General features: G+C 40.0%; 1 protein-coding gene across 7 annotated transcripts in view; it reads left to right on the top strand.

The window, feature by feature from the left end:
- The window catches only part of ZNF644 (zinc finger protein 644), an 80,263-nt gene that overhangs the window by 12,019 nt on the left and 52,966 nt on the right, over positions 1-15,278 (top strand). For 3 of the 7 annotated variants that reach the window (XM_085303547.1, XM_085303536.1, XM_085303535.1), the window contains exon 1: positions 15,110-15,248. The exons of 1 other annotated variant lie outside the window; for it this stretch is intronic. In XM_085303547.1, coding sequence (XP_085159673.1) covers positions 15,136-15,248 — 113 coding nt within the window. In that variant the 5' untranslated portion in view covers positions 15,110-15,135. Of the gene's footprint in view, positions 1-15,109; positions 15,249-15,278 lie in introns of those variants that run through there. 3 more of the 7 variants (XM_085303537.1, XM_085303538.1, XM_085303544.1) reach the window with 2 other exon arrangements.

The raw sequence follows: 15,278 nt of genomic DNA, 5'->3' as shown, positions 1-15,278 counted from the left end.
TTGCTGATAATGATCTCTTTTGTAAAGCACTTTGATTTGGAGAGGTGAAACACCAACAGTTACCTGAGAGCTTGGCTATTAATAAATAGAATAATTAATATTAACAACAACGAGTGCATTCACTGAATTCTGTAGGAAATGCCAGGCCTTTTGGGCGTGTCCTGACAGGCAGGTAATAGCTTACTCCTACAAGGTGCTGGGTGCACCCTCCTTTCTCTCTATCTTTAATTAAAAAGTCTAGATGGAGATCCTTACTAAGTGTAAAAGAAGCACTCAGCATCTGGCAGTAATGGGCTCCCTAACTGGGTGGGGCTTTTCTAGCATTTTGAAGGGAAATACTTGATAGTTCTAATCTACTAAAGCAGTGGCCAGTGAGGTGCTGAGCAATCTTGCTGCTCTGTGCTCCCGCCCTCCTTGGAAGGCATCAGTGTGGTGGCTCCGAGGCTTTACTAGCCCTATGTATTTTTTTGTAGAAGTATTCTAGTTCCTATTTCACTTACACCCTGTGTTTTTTGAGATAGAAGATTGTACATATGTTGCTGCACTGAATCTGTTCACCTGCAGCTTTCCCCACCCCCAGCTTTTGAGCATGATTTCCTTTTATGCACTGCTCTTTCACAACTTGGCAAGTTTCCCAAGACAATCCATACTAGAAAGGAGAACATGGCTGCTGAGCAGCATAGACAGGAGAAATGCTTTATGTAACAAATTCATTTAAATACTACGAAATGTTGAGACATGTGAGACAACTGAAAGCAAAATGCAGCCCTAAATCTCTGGCATCAGTTCTTCTGTTTGTCCTGTCCATCATCAGCATCTAATAGCCACTGACTATCTCCATGCACGTCATCATCTTTTTCAATAAACTGCCTGCGGCAGAATATACAAACAGCTTGGCAAGCGGTTTTAGGAGAAGGCTTTTATTTATTTATTTATTTATTTTTCTAATGTCTCCTGATCCTCATGAGCATTTCCCTACTAATATGCCTGTGGCATCATTAGGTGTTTAATGAGAGTGAAGTTGCCTGAATATTGCTGTTTTTATAGCTCATTTTGTTTTGACAAGTCTTTGGTTTTGTGGCTGTTTACAGCATGTAGACTTTTTCTTCCTGTATATGACTTTGAGAATTTGTAGAAATATTTATCACAGAGATACTGTTGTAAAACCTGAAATAATGAATTGAAAACATTCATTATCTTTTACAATAGTRTATGTTTAGCACGACAGTGGTTTAATGACGTCAATTCATTATTTTAATTTATTTCCTCTCTACAACTGAAACACTAGTAGTWGTCCTATAGTGGCCACACCTCAGATGGCAGTTCTGTGCTATTCTGCAGAAGAATAATCCTGTACTTCTGGCTTCCTTTAGAAGCTCACGGAAAGGCCAGTGTGGCCTCCAGTGAGCCTTGGATCACAGTCTTGCTCCTTCTCTTCCTTACTTCCAGAGTCTTGATCATTACATGTCATGTTTAGATGATAGTAACACCAATATTGTACCTGCAAAAACCAAGGCTGCTRAATTTGTAAGTCCTGAATAGATACATACAATGTAATTTTATCCAATCCATTTTCTCTACATTTTGGCTTGTGCTACATCCAATTCTTTACTGATTTAGTTAAATGGATGCAGGTTTTGTGTACAGATAAGCCCATAATTCTTACTTAAGAATATGCCGTTTCATTTACTATGTTGTATGGATGATCAGTGTTGAGTAATGCATTTATTWAACAGCTGTGTCTATGCAAAGAAAATGGTGATATTTTTAACACACTAGATGCCCATTAAGATTTCATTTTTATAGTATTTTCCAAGTGGTTTTATTTAGTTTAGGGCACTAGTGTGTATTGTCTTATTGCCACTGCAGCAGAATAGATTCARTCTGTTCTTTTCCCACCTAAGAGCCTTCAAAACAACTCACTGCTATCGATACGTAGTTTGCTTGGCTTGACTATGATGAGGGGAGTTTACTGGGGTGAAGGACGGAGACATCAGAGGTCCTTGCTCCTTCCGTGTGAGGTGTACTGTGCATCACAGTAACGGGCAACAAGCTGCACCTCTTTGCTGTCCCTTTCCTCGTCTCACTAGATCTCAGCTCTACTGAGAACCTTTTTCCTTGGAATTCCCTGTTGTTGGTTAAATGCTATCAGCTGCAGAAGCCTACGCTTCGGTTCCCAGTACTGTCACAGTCAGGGAGCTGCACGCCCTGGTAGTGGGAGATGTTAACAAAACCGTAATTGTATACATAGCTACTGTTTCAAATGTTCCTATCCTGGCTTCCAACATCTCTATTTTTATGTCCTTGTTTATATTTAATAGCAGTTACAGTGGTTAACTGGCTCTACTTTGGAAACCTTGACGTTTCTCTTGCCAGTACTGAAGCTGTGAAGATCTGAAACAAAGACATGCCTTTTTACTCTGTTTCTTCTGATAGGTTTTGTCATTTGGCAACTGTTGTTCTATTAGACTTTACAGAATTTGGACAGGATTCTAATCTCCTACAAAGTGACACACATACTTATTAGAATGCAGGAGCAGGTTTGGGGCCTTTTTAGTGATACACCATGCTGGGTGCCATGCATGAGAAATTAGAGTCTGTCTGTTATTATGTGACCAAACAACTGCAGTAACTTCTAGAGCTTTTAAATACTAGTAAATTTAAAATCAAAATAATATTCCCATAAAGCAGAATAAAAAGGAATGCTGATAGTCCAGGCTCTCTTTCTACCAGTCTGCCTGGCTTCAGAAGAGAATAATCAAATCTGGACCAAGCCAGCCCTCTTACACAGATAGTTCCACAGAAGTAAAATAAAAAATAATGAGAAAATTTAGATTCTTTCTACAGGCTCTTCTGTGATAGTTTGCACTTACATTAGTCTCTCTTCACACCCTACTCAGTGTAAATTTTGATCAAAAAAGCCAAGTAAGTTATCACTTACAACTTAAAGGAAACATAGGACTTGTGAGAATTTTTTTCATTCACTGCCTCAAAGGCATATTTTTGAAAATCGTATAACCTTTCAGAGAAAGGGTCCCATGTCTAGGATGGCACTGCAATTGGGTGTCAGCTGACACTGGTACATACTGCATTTTATAGTAGGTTACTTTTCCTCTTTGCTGCACAGATCATCGCTCACATGACTTATTTCCAAATAAGCAATAGGAAACTCTCCACGCCATTTCATTTGCCTGCTCCTACTGGAAAATGGGATTTGTTTAGCAAGGGAGCTGCAAATATAATATCCTCATTTCGCTTAGAAGATAAAAACTACCAAATCTGAAGAGGCCAGCTAGCTAGCTATGTCTTTCTGTTCAATAAAGGTGTTTGTGTGTTACTATTAGGGCTATGCTGTCTGGCCATCATACACCCTCTGGGGCCCCCTGGGAGTGCCTCAGCTAGGATGCTGGGGGGAAATTCCTCGGAAATATTCTCTATCCCCCCACCCCCAACACACACACACTGGAGTCTGGACCATCTCCATTCTTCAGTGCCTTTGCCTTATACCTATCCCACAAAGCCATATGGCTTGGCCCTTTTGCTGCACTCAGGACCTGTACATGTGCTGTATCTGCCCAGACCTGTTCGGCACCATCTGGTCATGCAGCTCTCCTTGTTACAGGGACACATCCTCSGTGCCTGAGAGGCATACTGTGGAGGCTATCCATTGCTATCCAAGGGAGGGTGAAGCAGAGACAAGAGATATGGCCTTGACCCAAACTTCATGCTGCCATTCTTATCCCTCCTTTACTCAGTGTGCTCGTACACGTCCTCAGACATGTCAGATGCTGCCTGTATGCAAACATAGGCATATCCTATATGCCCTGTGAGTATCCGAGTGGGAGCCCAGCTAGCAAGCTGGGCTGGCTTCACTGTTTTCCTCTCTCCAGAGCCACGTGGAACTTTCTGCTCCTGCTCTTGCCCTTCCTATGCTTGGGACTGCCCTACAGGTCAGTGCTGGACTGAGAAGAGTCTTTGGAAACACCTGGTGTTCCTGCAGCCCCTCAGTTGGAAATTATGCTTGTGCTGTCCTGCCAGGTGCTTGTGATGTGGGTGTAGAGTCAAATATAATTTCAGTGAGGGCAGCCCATAGCAAAGCAGGCATGTGTGGTAGAGCAGTACTGAGACATGCCTGGTCCTGTTCTTGGGCATGGGGTTTATCTCACTTTGCACAGTATCATGATGCTGGCTCCCTTCCCTTGGGGCAGCTGCCTTACCTTGCTCCTTGTCTGTGACTTTGCAGAGCTTGCTGCTGTCTTCCCTGGCCTTCCCCAGCCTCATGAGTAGCAGCTTGTCGCAACATGTTGCTCCAGCAAGATCAGAAGGGTGGGGATTGATGAGGCTTTGTAGGTAAAGGTAGGGGTGTGTAGGTTGTGGGCTGTATGTGGTGCAAATGAGTTGTCACTTGAGTACTACGAAGGTCTTACTTGGTATTCTGTTAGTGCTATGGGATAGATGTGCCTCCTTTGCTGTGCTGTGCAGAGCACAGCCTCGTTTGCACCTCATTAGCTGTGCCTGAGACACACAGAGACACGCTAGGAACTTGCTGGGACTCAGACAAGTGCTCATGACCAACCCAGCACAGCAATATGGGGATACCCATGTGCAGCTACCATGATTCCTGTCTTGACTGCATTATAGGGTTCTCTCTGTTTCCCTCCAGCTCTACTTTAGAGTGATCCTACAGAAACTAGGAGGAACGTAGAAGGGCCAATATGAACTTTTAGCAGAGGGCTAAAAACAGTGGCTCCATGTCCTGCAGGGTCACCACCATTTCCAGCTCTACCCTCTTGCTAGCATCGTGTATTGCCCCCATGGTGCTATTGGATATCATGGTCTTCTGTTGATGGGTCCAACGCAGCAAAAGCAGCATGTTCTCTCAGATAGTGTTTTCAGTTGCTCTGCTCTCAGTGTGCTGGAGAGTTGATCAATCAACACRAACTGCAGCAGTTGGACATATTGCTATTTTTCCATGGCCTATTACTTTTGAAGCTCCTGATAGGAAGAGCTATCACTGTTCCTCACAAACTTGTTGCTAGCCAGAGCTGCCCCCCTGCACTGTCTGCCGGCAGAGCAGGAGCGCTGTAGGCCTTGTGCAACCCCTCTGCTTCCTGGTCCCGTAATTCAAATTCTGTCAGCTCCTGTTGGCCACTATCAAAGAATAAAATGAACTCTCAATATATACTTGTTTCTCTATAAGGCATTAGGTAAAYGATAAGACATTGATGATGGAAGTGATTGTATAGAGCTCATGTTTAGTGAGCACTGTCTTAAATTAATCCTGGCACTGTTTTCCCCAGTATATTCCATTGTAACAGTCCTTGTGAAAAGCTGTGTGTACTTCTACAAATGCAATGACACTCTCCTCCTCCTGAAAGCATAACTGATAAAATATACTCACGTGATAAAGATGTTGTCATTGCTTATTCATAAATGGGATACTTTTAAGAGTACACTCAGTCTTACATTGATTGGGTTAAATGACTTGCTGATTAAGAGGTCTACATGAAATATTAAACCACCATTACCTCATTCACTCCTGTATTATTTCAAAATTAGGATTTTTTTTTTTTGAGTAAAGTAAAAACAGTTTCACTGTTTTATTTTAAAGCAGAATATAAACATTGTAACTCAAAGCCCAAGGTACGGCAATTCACGCATAATTTCTTACAAATAAATTTTTGATATGCTCAGGACTGAATTAGGGAAACAAATCTGACATATTAATAGATGGATTTGAAGACTGTCTGTAAGTATTCAGACATTGGTTCTTTTGATGAAATTTCCAAATGGAACTACTCTTCTATTTCTGCTTTTACAGATACTCCATTTTCACACAATGAATTGTCTGCATGGCCTAACTAAAAATACATTTCTAAAGCCTTACTTGAGTTCATTTCCACACTGACCTATGAACACTGTTGGAAACCAAGGTCTTCTGGAGCAATGTGAAACTGGGACAAAATTTAAAAGGAAACATGACAATTCCTTTAAGTTTCTTCATTCTTTCTTTTGTCTAAGAAACCTCCACACAGCATGCATTCCAGTATACTGAAATAACTATTTTACAACTATTTTAAATGTGCAGATTTGTATTACTAGGAAAATAAGTGCTAGAATTTTCTTTCTTTGAGGCTGATTAAAAGCTCATTAAAATCGATGGCAGTCTTTGCAGCTATTTCACTGAACTTGTAGTGAGACATTTAATGTTGCTATAAGTTTCACACTAAAAGTAGAAGTAATATAATAAAAGATCTCCCTGTAAATCCCAAAGACAATATTTTTGAATGGGATAATGGCAAGTGAACTGCAGCACAAAGAATTCACCTGACTGTATAGACAGGATTTGATCTAGAAATACTGCATGAACAAGAGAGAAGCAAAAGTTTTAATATAGCTTTGATCATTGTACTAAAGATACACTTTTGGCAGATGAGCAGTAAAGGATGTGGACAAGCTGAGGAGCTACAGATATTTCCCCTTTATTTGCACAGAGAGGGACTGGCAGGAAGGTTGGAAAGAAAACATTACTGGGTGATAAAACTCCCTTTGTGATAACCCTAAGTTTAATCCACTCTATTCATTTTGACATTATTTTTATTCTGCAGGAGAAAACTTCACATTCCAGTAACAAAACTGAAATATGAAATACATTTACCTACCATGCCATATACTGATTCTGTGCAATCACAAAGTCTGATAATTTTTCAGAATTGCACATTAATAGYATCTTAAACAATCTCAGCTTTATATATCTTTCTTTCTCCTTTCCAGGATTCAATTACAAAGGTGTCTGTTTTCATGCCCTGAAGATATATATGCTTATGTATACAGTAGAATATATTCTTAAAAAGCTTTTGTAGTTTTTCTAAGCTTTATCTCTGATGTTAGAAAACTCAGCTATATTTATAGTTAATTGTCTTGATCAAAACCAAACTCCTTACAATTAAAAAACAAACAGAAGGTATGGCATATCAAACAGACTTTCTGCCGTTGTGATCTTAACTAAATACAAAATAAGCTCTTTAGTTCTTCCATATTAATAGTAATAAAGTACTTTTTTGCTTTCTTTACTTGTCTTTACTTGTCTTTAAGTATCATTTTTGTGTCTTCTCATACACAAACCTCTGGAGCTTTATAAGTAGACAATAATAAAGATCTACTTAACTGTTTGTGTCTAGGGTATGGATAAAAGGGTGTATGTCCATCTAACTTAGGGAAAGAAATCACAAGTGCTGATACAGGAACTACAAGGCAGAACAGTAAGAAATTGTGGGGAAAAGAAAGTGGTTTGAATTCCTGTCTGGTATGTAGCTATACTACTACACTGGAATTGATGATGACGACTAAGAGATACTGTTCATTTTTCAAATGATGCTAAAACACATGGCACTTGCCTCTAAAGGCAAAACTTTCTGGAGAGAACAGCTTTATTTGGACCTTGGTCCTGACTTCAGTCTGGCCAGATGACTTTGAAGTACAGAAAAGGTGGGAGTTGGCTGCCAAAATCTTTTTGCTTTTAGTGAGGTGTTTGAATAGTGTTTAGCAGAGAGAGGGGGCTTTGCCCATATTGTGCTAGCTGTGTCTCTCACTGGTACATATAGGGCGCACTGCGTACATGTGGAAGTCACAAGTACAAATTTGGAGGTAGAGTGTGCCTAAAAGGATTATTGTCACTAATTCCCCACATTAAAATTGCTAAGGTCTTTAATACATGTTTCTAGACACAGGTGTGACCCTAATGCTAGTCACAGAGGTGGGTGCCAGAAAAAGTGGTGTATAACACAACTAGGGGGGAGACCAAAACCCCGCAGGCCTTGTGCAGTCTCCTTCTATCAGTTAGCATTTTGCTAGCCTGCTGCCCTTCAGGCAYCGGACTGTCTTGGCGAAGGTCAGGCTTGAGACCAACAGTGGTAGGAGCTGGACTCTTTTACAGCCTGTTCTTTGCAGGGATCCATTAATGTTACCAGTGTGACATCTGAAACAAGGAACTTGAAAATAGTATCTCTGTCTTCTCTCTGTGTCTGATTTCAGCACTGTAGTGTGAACTGAAAATCATCAGACTGGTTTCAGTGGAGCTATGACAATTTATAGCTATTACATCTAGGTCCTTTCTATCACCTAGAATCATAGACTCATAGAATCAGTAAGGTTGGAAGGGACCTCTGGAGATCATCTAGTCCAACCTCCCTGCTCAGCAGGGTCACCTAGAGCATGTCAGACAGGGTTGCATCCAGGTGGGYCTTGAAGATCTCCACAGAAGGAGATTCCACAACCTCTCTGGGCAACCTGGTCCAGTGCTCCGTCACTCTCACAGGGAAGAAATTCCCCCTCACGGTCAGGCAGAACTTCCTGTGCTTCAACTTCTGCCCATTGCCTCTTGTCCTGTCACATGGGACAACTGAAAAGAGTTTGGCCCCGTCCCCTTGACACCCTCCCTTCAGGTACTTGTACACAATGATCAGATCCCCCCTCAGTCTTCTCTTCCCCAGGCTGAAGAGGTCCAGCTCTCGCAGCCGTTCCTCAGAGGGCAGCTGCTCCAGCCCTCTGATCATCCTTGTAGCCCTACACTGGACTCTCTCCAATAGCTCCATGTCTCTCTTGTACTGGGGAGCCCAGAACTGGATGCAGTACTCGAGATGAGGCCTCACCAGGGTTGCGTAGAGGGGCCGGATCAYCTCCCTTKACCTGCTGGCAACAGTCTTCCYAATGCACCCCAGGAGACCATTGGCCTTCCTGGCCACAAGGGCACTTTGCTGGATCGTGGTCAACCTGTCGTCCACCAGCCCTCCCAGGTCCTTCTCTGCAGAGCTGCTCTCCAGAAAGTCAGCYGCCCCAGCTTGTACTGGTGCCTARGGTTRTTTTTCCCTAAGTGCCAGCTTATTGCTGCAGCTTTTTTCCTCTCCCACTAAGTTACAATTTGCAAACAGACTTGGGGAAAAAAATTGTTATGGTTTTGTTGCTCTTAGCATGTTTTCATATATTAATACTTCCTGTGCATGATGCAAATGGCAACCCTCTGAGGTAATGCATTGTTGTTTTTAAGAAGGTCAGTGCGATAATGTATAGTGCTATTTTCCTACACTAATCTGCTTTCTTGTGATCTTTGAATTCTGCGAGACTTGAGCTCAGTAACTCAGACATGAGAAGAGAGAAATGACTGAACCTTCTGAAGGGAACAAAGAGAGAGAGGATTAGCTATCACCTTTTTAATGTAGGATGGATTAATGAGGCAAAATAGAAGAAAATAAGCATAAAGACCAAGGTTAATTAATTATTATTGACCATTTATCCGGGATTTGTTAATAATGTTTATTATGGTGGTACCTAAGGAGCAACTACAAATAGAGCCTCCTGTGCCAGGCAGACCATGCTGCCCCAGCAGCTGCTCCTCTTTGATCAACGGCCTATGACAATAACACTCCTTAGTGGTGAGACTGAAAACACGACACAGCAGTGGGAGGCTGGATACATATTTAGTGTGCTTGTGACAAAAGCTGTTTTGTAATGGCTAGAGTAGGTTTAGCCAATGGGAGCAGATTTAAGCAACAGATACTATGTTTTCATACTAGCACTTATGGACAAAATCCTAGAAACAGGAAAATAAAGTAGCAGTTGTCTTTATTACTTAATATGGGAAATCTTTTATTTCTAGATTGAAGAGTAAAAAAACTTGTAACAGCAGAACAGTCCTAAAAGCAATTCACAGTAGCAAGCAGTGGTATTTCCCTAATCAGAATTTCTAAATATCCTCTAAATATCCTCCCATTTTGTAATATTTTAGGGCTAACCTTACAATGGTATTACTTTTAAGACAGTCATAGGTTTTAATGGCATGTAATTTTTACCTGTACATTCTTACTGCCCTCTTAGTGTTTTACCAGCAATTCTAAAAGATGTAAGTTTAATTGGTATGGGCAAAGATGACTAAAAATATGTTGATTTAAAGCAGAGACTAAAATTATATTATGAAAATACACTTCTTGTTTTGTCTGAAAAATAGAAAAGACTAGACAAGCCTCTTTAATTAACGTTGACAACTGTATTTCAAAAGAGCCTGTGAAACAAGCAAGCTAGCAAAACAGGAATCAACAGCTCAAATCAAAAAGTGTTAACAAAAGTCACTTTCTCCTCTTTTGATTTTTATAACATTGAAATAAACTGATCTAACTCATTCTGATGTTAGTCCTTCTAAAATTTCAGTAGAAGTACTTTAATTACTGTTAGTGGAACCAGCCAGTATATAACATTCCTGAGTTTGTTGATACTARTGAAGTAAGTACTATATCCTTGTAAGAAGAATAAGAAACTGGAGACACCACTGTAGGATAAAAAGAAAATCTTCGTGGCAAACTGAGCAATAACACACAGATAATCTTTCAGACCATGTTTGTGGGGCCTTGTTTTTGTAGTTGTGAGGGTTTAAGGACAAAGATAAGCCAAACTTTGCAGGTAGGCACTTTATTAAAGGCACTTTATTGAGGCAAGGCACTTTATTAAAACAGCCATTATAGCTGAAAAAAAGCATTAGATCTTGCATGCACAAAAGCTTATCTACTTTTTCTAGTTATACTAGTGGATTCAATAAAAGTGCTACTTTTCCCTGTTTCCCACTTTTGTCTAAAGAAATTYAGACATCAAGTATCATTTCATAACATTTTGGAAATGTTACGGAAGACAAAATTTTCTACTGTCACCAAAGGCTAGCGTATAAAGTTGAGATCAAAGTAGTAAATGGAGAGGGAAAAATGGATGGGGTTAATGCAATGTATCCATTGTATGAGTGCATTACCATTTTGAAAATCATACAGGTTTAAATTATTCTTCATCTTGAAAGTATATAATATAATCTTTTCTCTCTTTTTTTTGTTTTGGTTACTGTATTTGAGATGAACAGAATATTTTGTTATTGAAAGGAATACATTAACTGAAAATGAAATTTTCAAAGAATGATGCATATAGTGACTATATTTCCATGGTGAAGCTTTTACATAGAGTTAATGAAGTGCTTGAGGTCCCAGGGAATAAAAGGTGCTATATAAATGTAAGAAATTATCATTAAAAAGTTTCTCCCTCTAGGCATYAGGGATTTTGCTGTGTCTGTTACAAGGAGGCATCTGCAATCTTCTTTCATGCAAAATGCTTCAGCTTAGACCTGCCCCATCTCTCCCAATGCAGATTCATCTATATGAAGAAACAASTTTCTAAATTGGTTTCAGTTGATCATGTTTTGCTGCTAACATTAATGACCTTGCTTTAGTTCAAGCTTTTTATAAGCGTTTTGAAGACCAAGAGGAACACGGTAGCAACCTTCTCTGAAGAGGTTTTCAAATGCTATTTTAACTGTTATTAGGCCTTCTCTGTACTGTGGAGGATACAGGATCACAGCTACAATTCATGGAAACACAAACCAGCAGTGTAATACTCGATTTAATCTTCAAGTATCAGACTGTATGGTCTTTTACAGGCAAGCACATATTCTTTCACTAAGCCAGACCACTACATTGGAGGTTGGTTCTGAAATTCTGTATGTATACATGCAATCCCACTTTTGTGTCATTGAAAGCTGTACTCAGATTTTCTGTTCTTAATATTTGTGTGCTTTTCTGAACTCTTCTTAACCCATCAGGCAACCTTTAASATAAGCTACCACCTTTCACATAGTCGACACACAAATGGCAGAGTCACTGTTGACAGAAATCAGAGCTAAAGTTCTGACGTGACTGGCCATCACCTTAATCATGTGGATTTTGCTTTCTCCACTATGGGTGGATCATAGGCATTTTGATCCACCACTGTTGCTTATGGAATTGGGCCTTATAGCTCAAGTAGTAAGTTGGGGTGTTAAATAAAATGCTAGCTTAACCCTATTGATAAAATCTTGAGATTTGGCAGCATTAGAACTAAAATTCAGATACCCTTACGCTAATGACTTTACTTGTTCACAAATGAATGTGAAATAYAATAAAACGTATTATCTTTTCTTCTGTAGGCTAATACTTTTATAGAATTTTGTATTTTTCTACAACTATTAATTACAGAATTGAAGCAGGAGCTGGTGTTAGTTAAAAATTATCTGCTAGGGGACAAGCATAATGAAGTTAATATGATGACCTTAAAATAATTGAGTACAATAAAATATATTATATTTAGCAATAARGATAGAGGTAGTATTAATATTTGCTTTTTCATGTTTTTATTGTTTGTATTTCAGTTAGCATGGAGCACATAGTACCAAGTCTTAGAAATCTGAGGGCTGCATGAGATAATAATGTTTCTTGTGTTTAAGAACAGTGGAAAACTGTCCATACATGTTCTGAAAACAAGCTTAATTCTCAGAAGAATAACATTAGCACTCATTAGGGGACTGAATGCTTCAGGGTACTCTTAATGAAATTCATAGCCTTTTGCCTGTGGGCTAACAGTTTGAATTCAGTCTAACTCAGTAGAGATTAAAAATTGTCATATTTAATGGCCTTTTAATAATCTCTAATGAGATGAGTTTGGTGAGTCTGAGTCCCATATAATAAACTATTCACTGCTTTCTCCTAAACTGGCAAGCTCAAGAGATACCGAAAAATTTAACGGATTCCAGGGAAAGATTCTGCAGTTACCATTAAAAAATAAATAAATAAATATATATATAAAAAAGAAGCTAAGCAAAAGCCTCTATTCACACTAGTTACATGAGAACTAACCAAAAGCATTACTTTTAAACACAGAATTTTATATAAAGTCTGTAAATTAGCAAAGTAGCTGAGCATGCAACATATGTTGCCACACATGGACCTATACAAATTTAACGTAACAAAGACCCCCAAAGGAGTAGCTACACCTGTTTGTAAGATTACACCAACACATTAAATGTTTAAATATGTCTGAGATTGATTTTTATCAGAAAAAAATAGCATCAGAAGGGATATCTGGATAGTAACTGCATTTATAGAAAAAAAATGCTGGAAAAATTTTGATCACCTAGTCTGCTTTCATTAGTTCACAGCAGAATGAAATGCTTTTAATCATTTCTTACAATACTTATTTAGCTTAATCTTAAAAAACTACATTAATTCAATTTTCAGAACACTTTAGAAAATGTATGTCAGTTTTATTTATCTGTATCACAGTAAAACTTGTCCCGATATCTAAAACCAAAATTCATTCAGTGCAATTTGAAATCATTACTTTTTGTCCTTTGCTCAGTGAATTTACTGAACAATGTATTTTTTTCCCCAGTCTTCTCTTCTCTAGACTAAGATACCTCAATCATTCATATTTTCAATTTTTGGTCATGTTTTTCAAAATTCTGAATATTTGTTACCCTTCTCTGAACTCCCTTCTATTGGACCTTTTGAAAGACATTTTGAAATGCAGAGGCAGAACTGGACACAATATTATAGCTCAGGCTTTACCAATGTTGAATATGAGCAGAATTTCTTTCTATGTCCTAGATATGACAGTTATGTTTACACATCTCTCTATACTGCAGCTTTTTTCACAGCAGTGTGACATTGTTGACTCAGTTCAGTTTGTGATCTACTCTGATCCCCAACCAGTTTTCTGGAGACATACTGTTTATTCATTTGTTCCCAGTCTTGTATTTGTGCAACTCTTATTTTCCTACTTAAATGCAGAAGTTGGCACTTTAAGTTATTAAATTGCATCCTCTTTCTGCAACCAATTTGTCAAGAGCATTTTGAATTCTATTATTGACTTGCAGTATGCTTACATCTCTGCCAATTTAGTATTGTCTGCAAATCCAGTAAGTGTAAACTGTACTTCATCATTCACATAATTAGAGACTTGGTATCAGACAGAACATATCCACGTCCAAGGAACCATATTTTCTATACTCTGCTGGTTTTCACAGTGAAGCATCGCTGATTACTTTTTTGGTAGTTTTGCACCAGTGCAGTGTAATTTAATTACTATCATTCTTGCTCAATTGGTAAAGTTCTCTGACACAGTGTCAAGAGTCTTACTTTAGTCAAGCTGTAAGAGATCTGCTCTTCCCATTCCAGGTCTTGTTATACTGTCATAGAATAGAAATAGTTTGGTTTGATACGATTTTCTTCGCAAATACATGTTGACTGTAACTTAACACTTCATTAGCTACCATGTACTTAAAGATGTGTAATTACTTGCTTCAGTACTTTTCTAGGACTAGAGGTTGGTGTGACAGGAACTCTACCTTCTCAGGACCTCTACCTGTTCAGGAACTCTACCTATTCCACCCCTTTGAATTTTATGTTCTGTGTTCTTTCTTTTCTTCTCTTCTGAAATGTCATTCTTCATGAGCTCTCAGTGATGATGGTTTATGCCTCTAAAGTTGCCTTAGACTTCTCGCTGTAACATGAACTCATTYGGGCCTAGTCAGCTTGAAGAAAAAATCTAACTTAGCAGAGTAGTCTCTAATTTATCCTTTTTTTYCCCCGTCATCTCCCAAATTCCTGCCCTTTTGTGTCAGTTAGCCATCAGAAACATTAATCTGAAGCAAAACTGGCATTATATGCTTCTATTTGCTTAATAGTATCTCATACCTCTCCCTCCCTGTTGAAAAGCCGACCAGCATTCCCTTGATTTTTTTCTCTTCCCTCATGTTGTTTGCTCTCATGTTTCTTGTTGCTAACATTGCCCTGTCCTGTCTTTTGCCAATCTTAGCTTGTTATAGGAGTCAGCCTTTTGCACTGGCACTGCAAATTCTTTTGTGTAGCTCCTTCAGCATTTGACCTAGTTTTCTACTTTCTGTGGGAAAGGTACTGATAAGCAACTGACACTCTGACTTCCCATTTCCGAGCCTGATGTGGAGCTTGGCGCAGGTGAGAGGAGGCCTGGCTGGGGCGGGAGCTGGCCACATGTGGTAATTTGCCTTTTGAAGAAGGGTCTTTCTGCAAAATTGCTTCCTCAAAGCCCTGCCGGGAGTGACGGTCTCGGGCCAGGCTCCGGGGCCGCGTCTCCTCGCCCGCCCTGCGAGCGCCGCGCGCGCCGTTAACGGTCGCGCACCTGGCCGGGCGGTGAGCACGCGCCTCTCCCCCTAAGGGCGCGAGTCCCCGTGGGAGGGGGCTGCGGAGCGCCGGCGCGGGAAGCCGCGCGCATGCGCGCTCCCCCCGCCCCGGCGGGACGCGTGTGCGGTTGTGCATGTGTATATGGGCGAGTGTGTGTACCGCGCGCGGAGCGGGAAGCTTGCGGGATGACGTCACGACGCCGCGCGCAGGACGTAACCCCCGAGTGACGCACACCTTGGCGAGCCCGTGAGTTTCCCGTTATGTTTTTTTTTTTTT

This window comes from Rhea americana, unplaced genomic scaffold (assembly GCF_003343005.1).
Source record: "Rhea americana isolate MKP2758 unplaced genomic scaffold, rheAme1 scaffold_2, whole genome shotgun sequence".
NCBI classification, from domain to species: Eukaryota; Metazoa; Chordata; class Aves; order Rheiformes; family Rheidae; genus Rhea; species Rhea americana.
The sequence above is the reverse complement of the archived record's forward strand: the minus strand, read 5'-3'. Positions and strand labels throughout refer to the sequence as shown.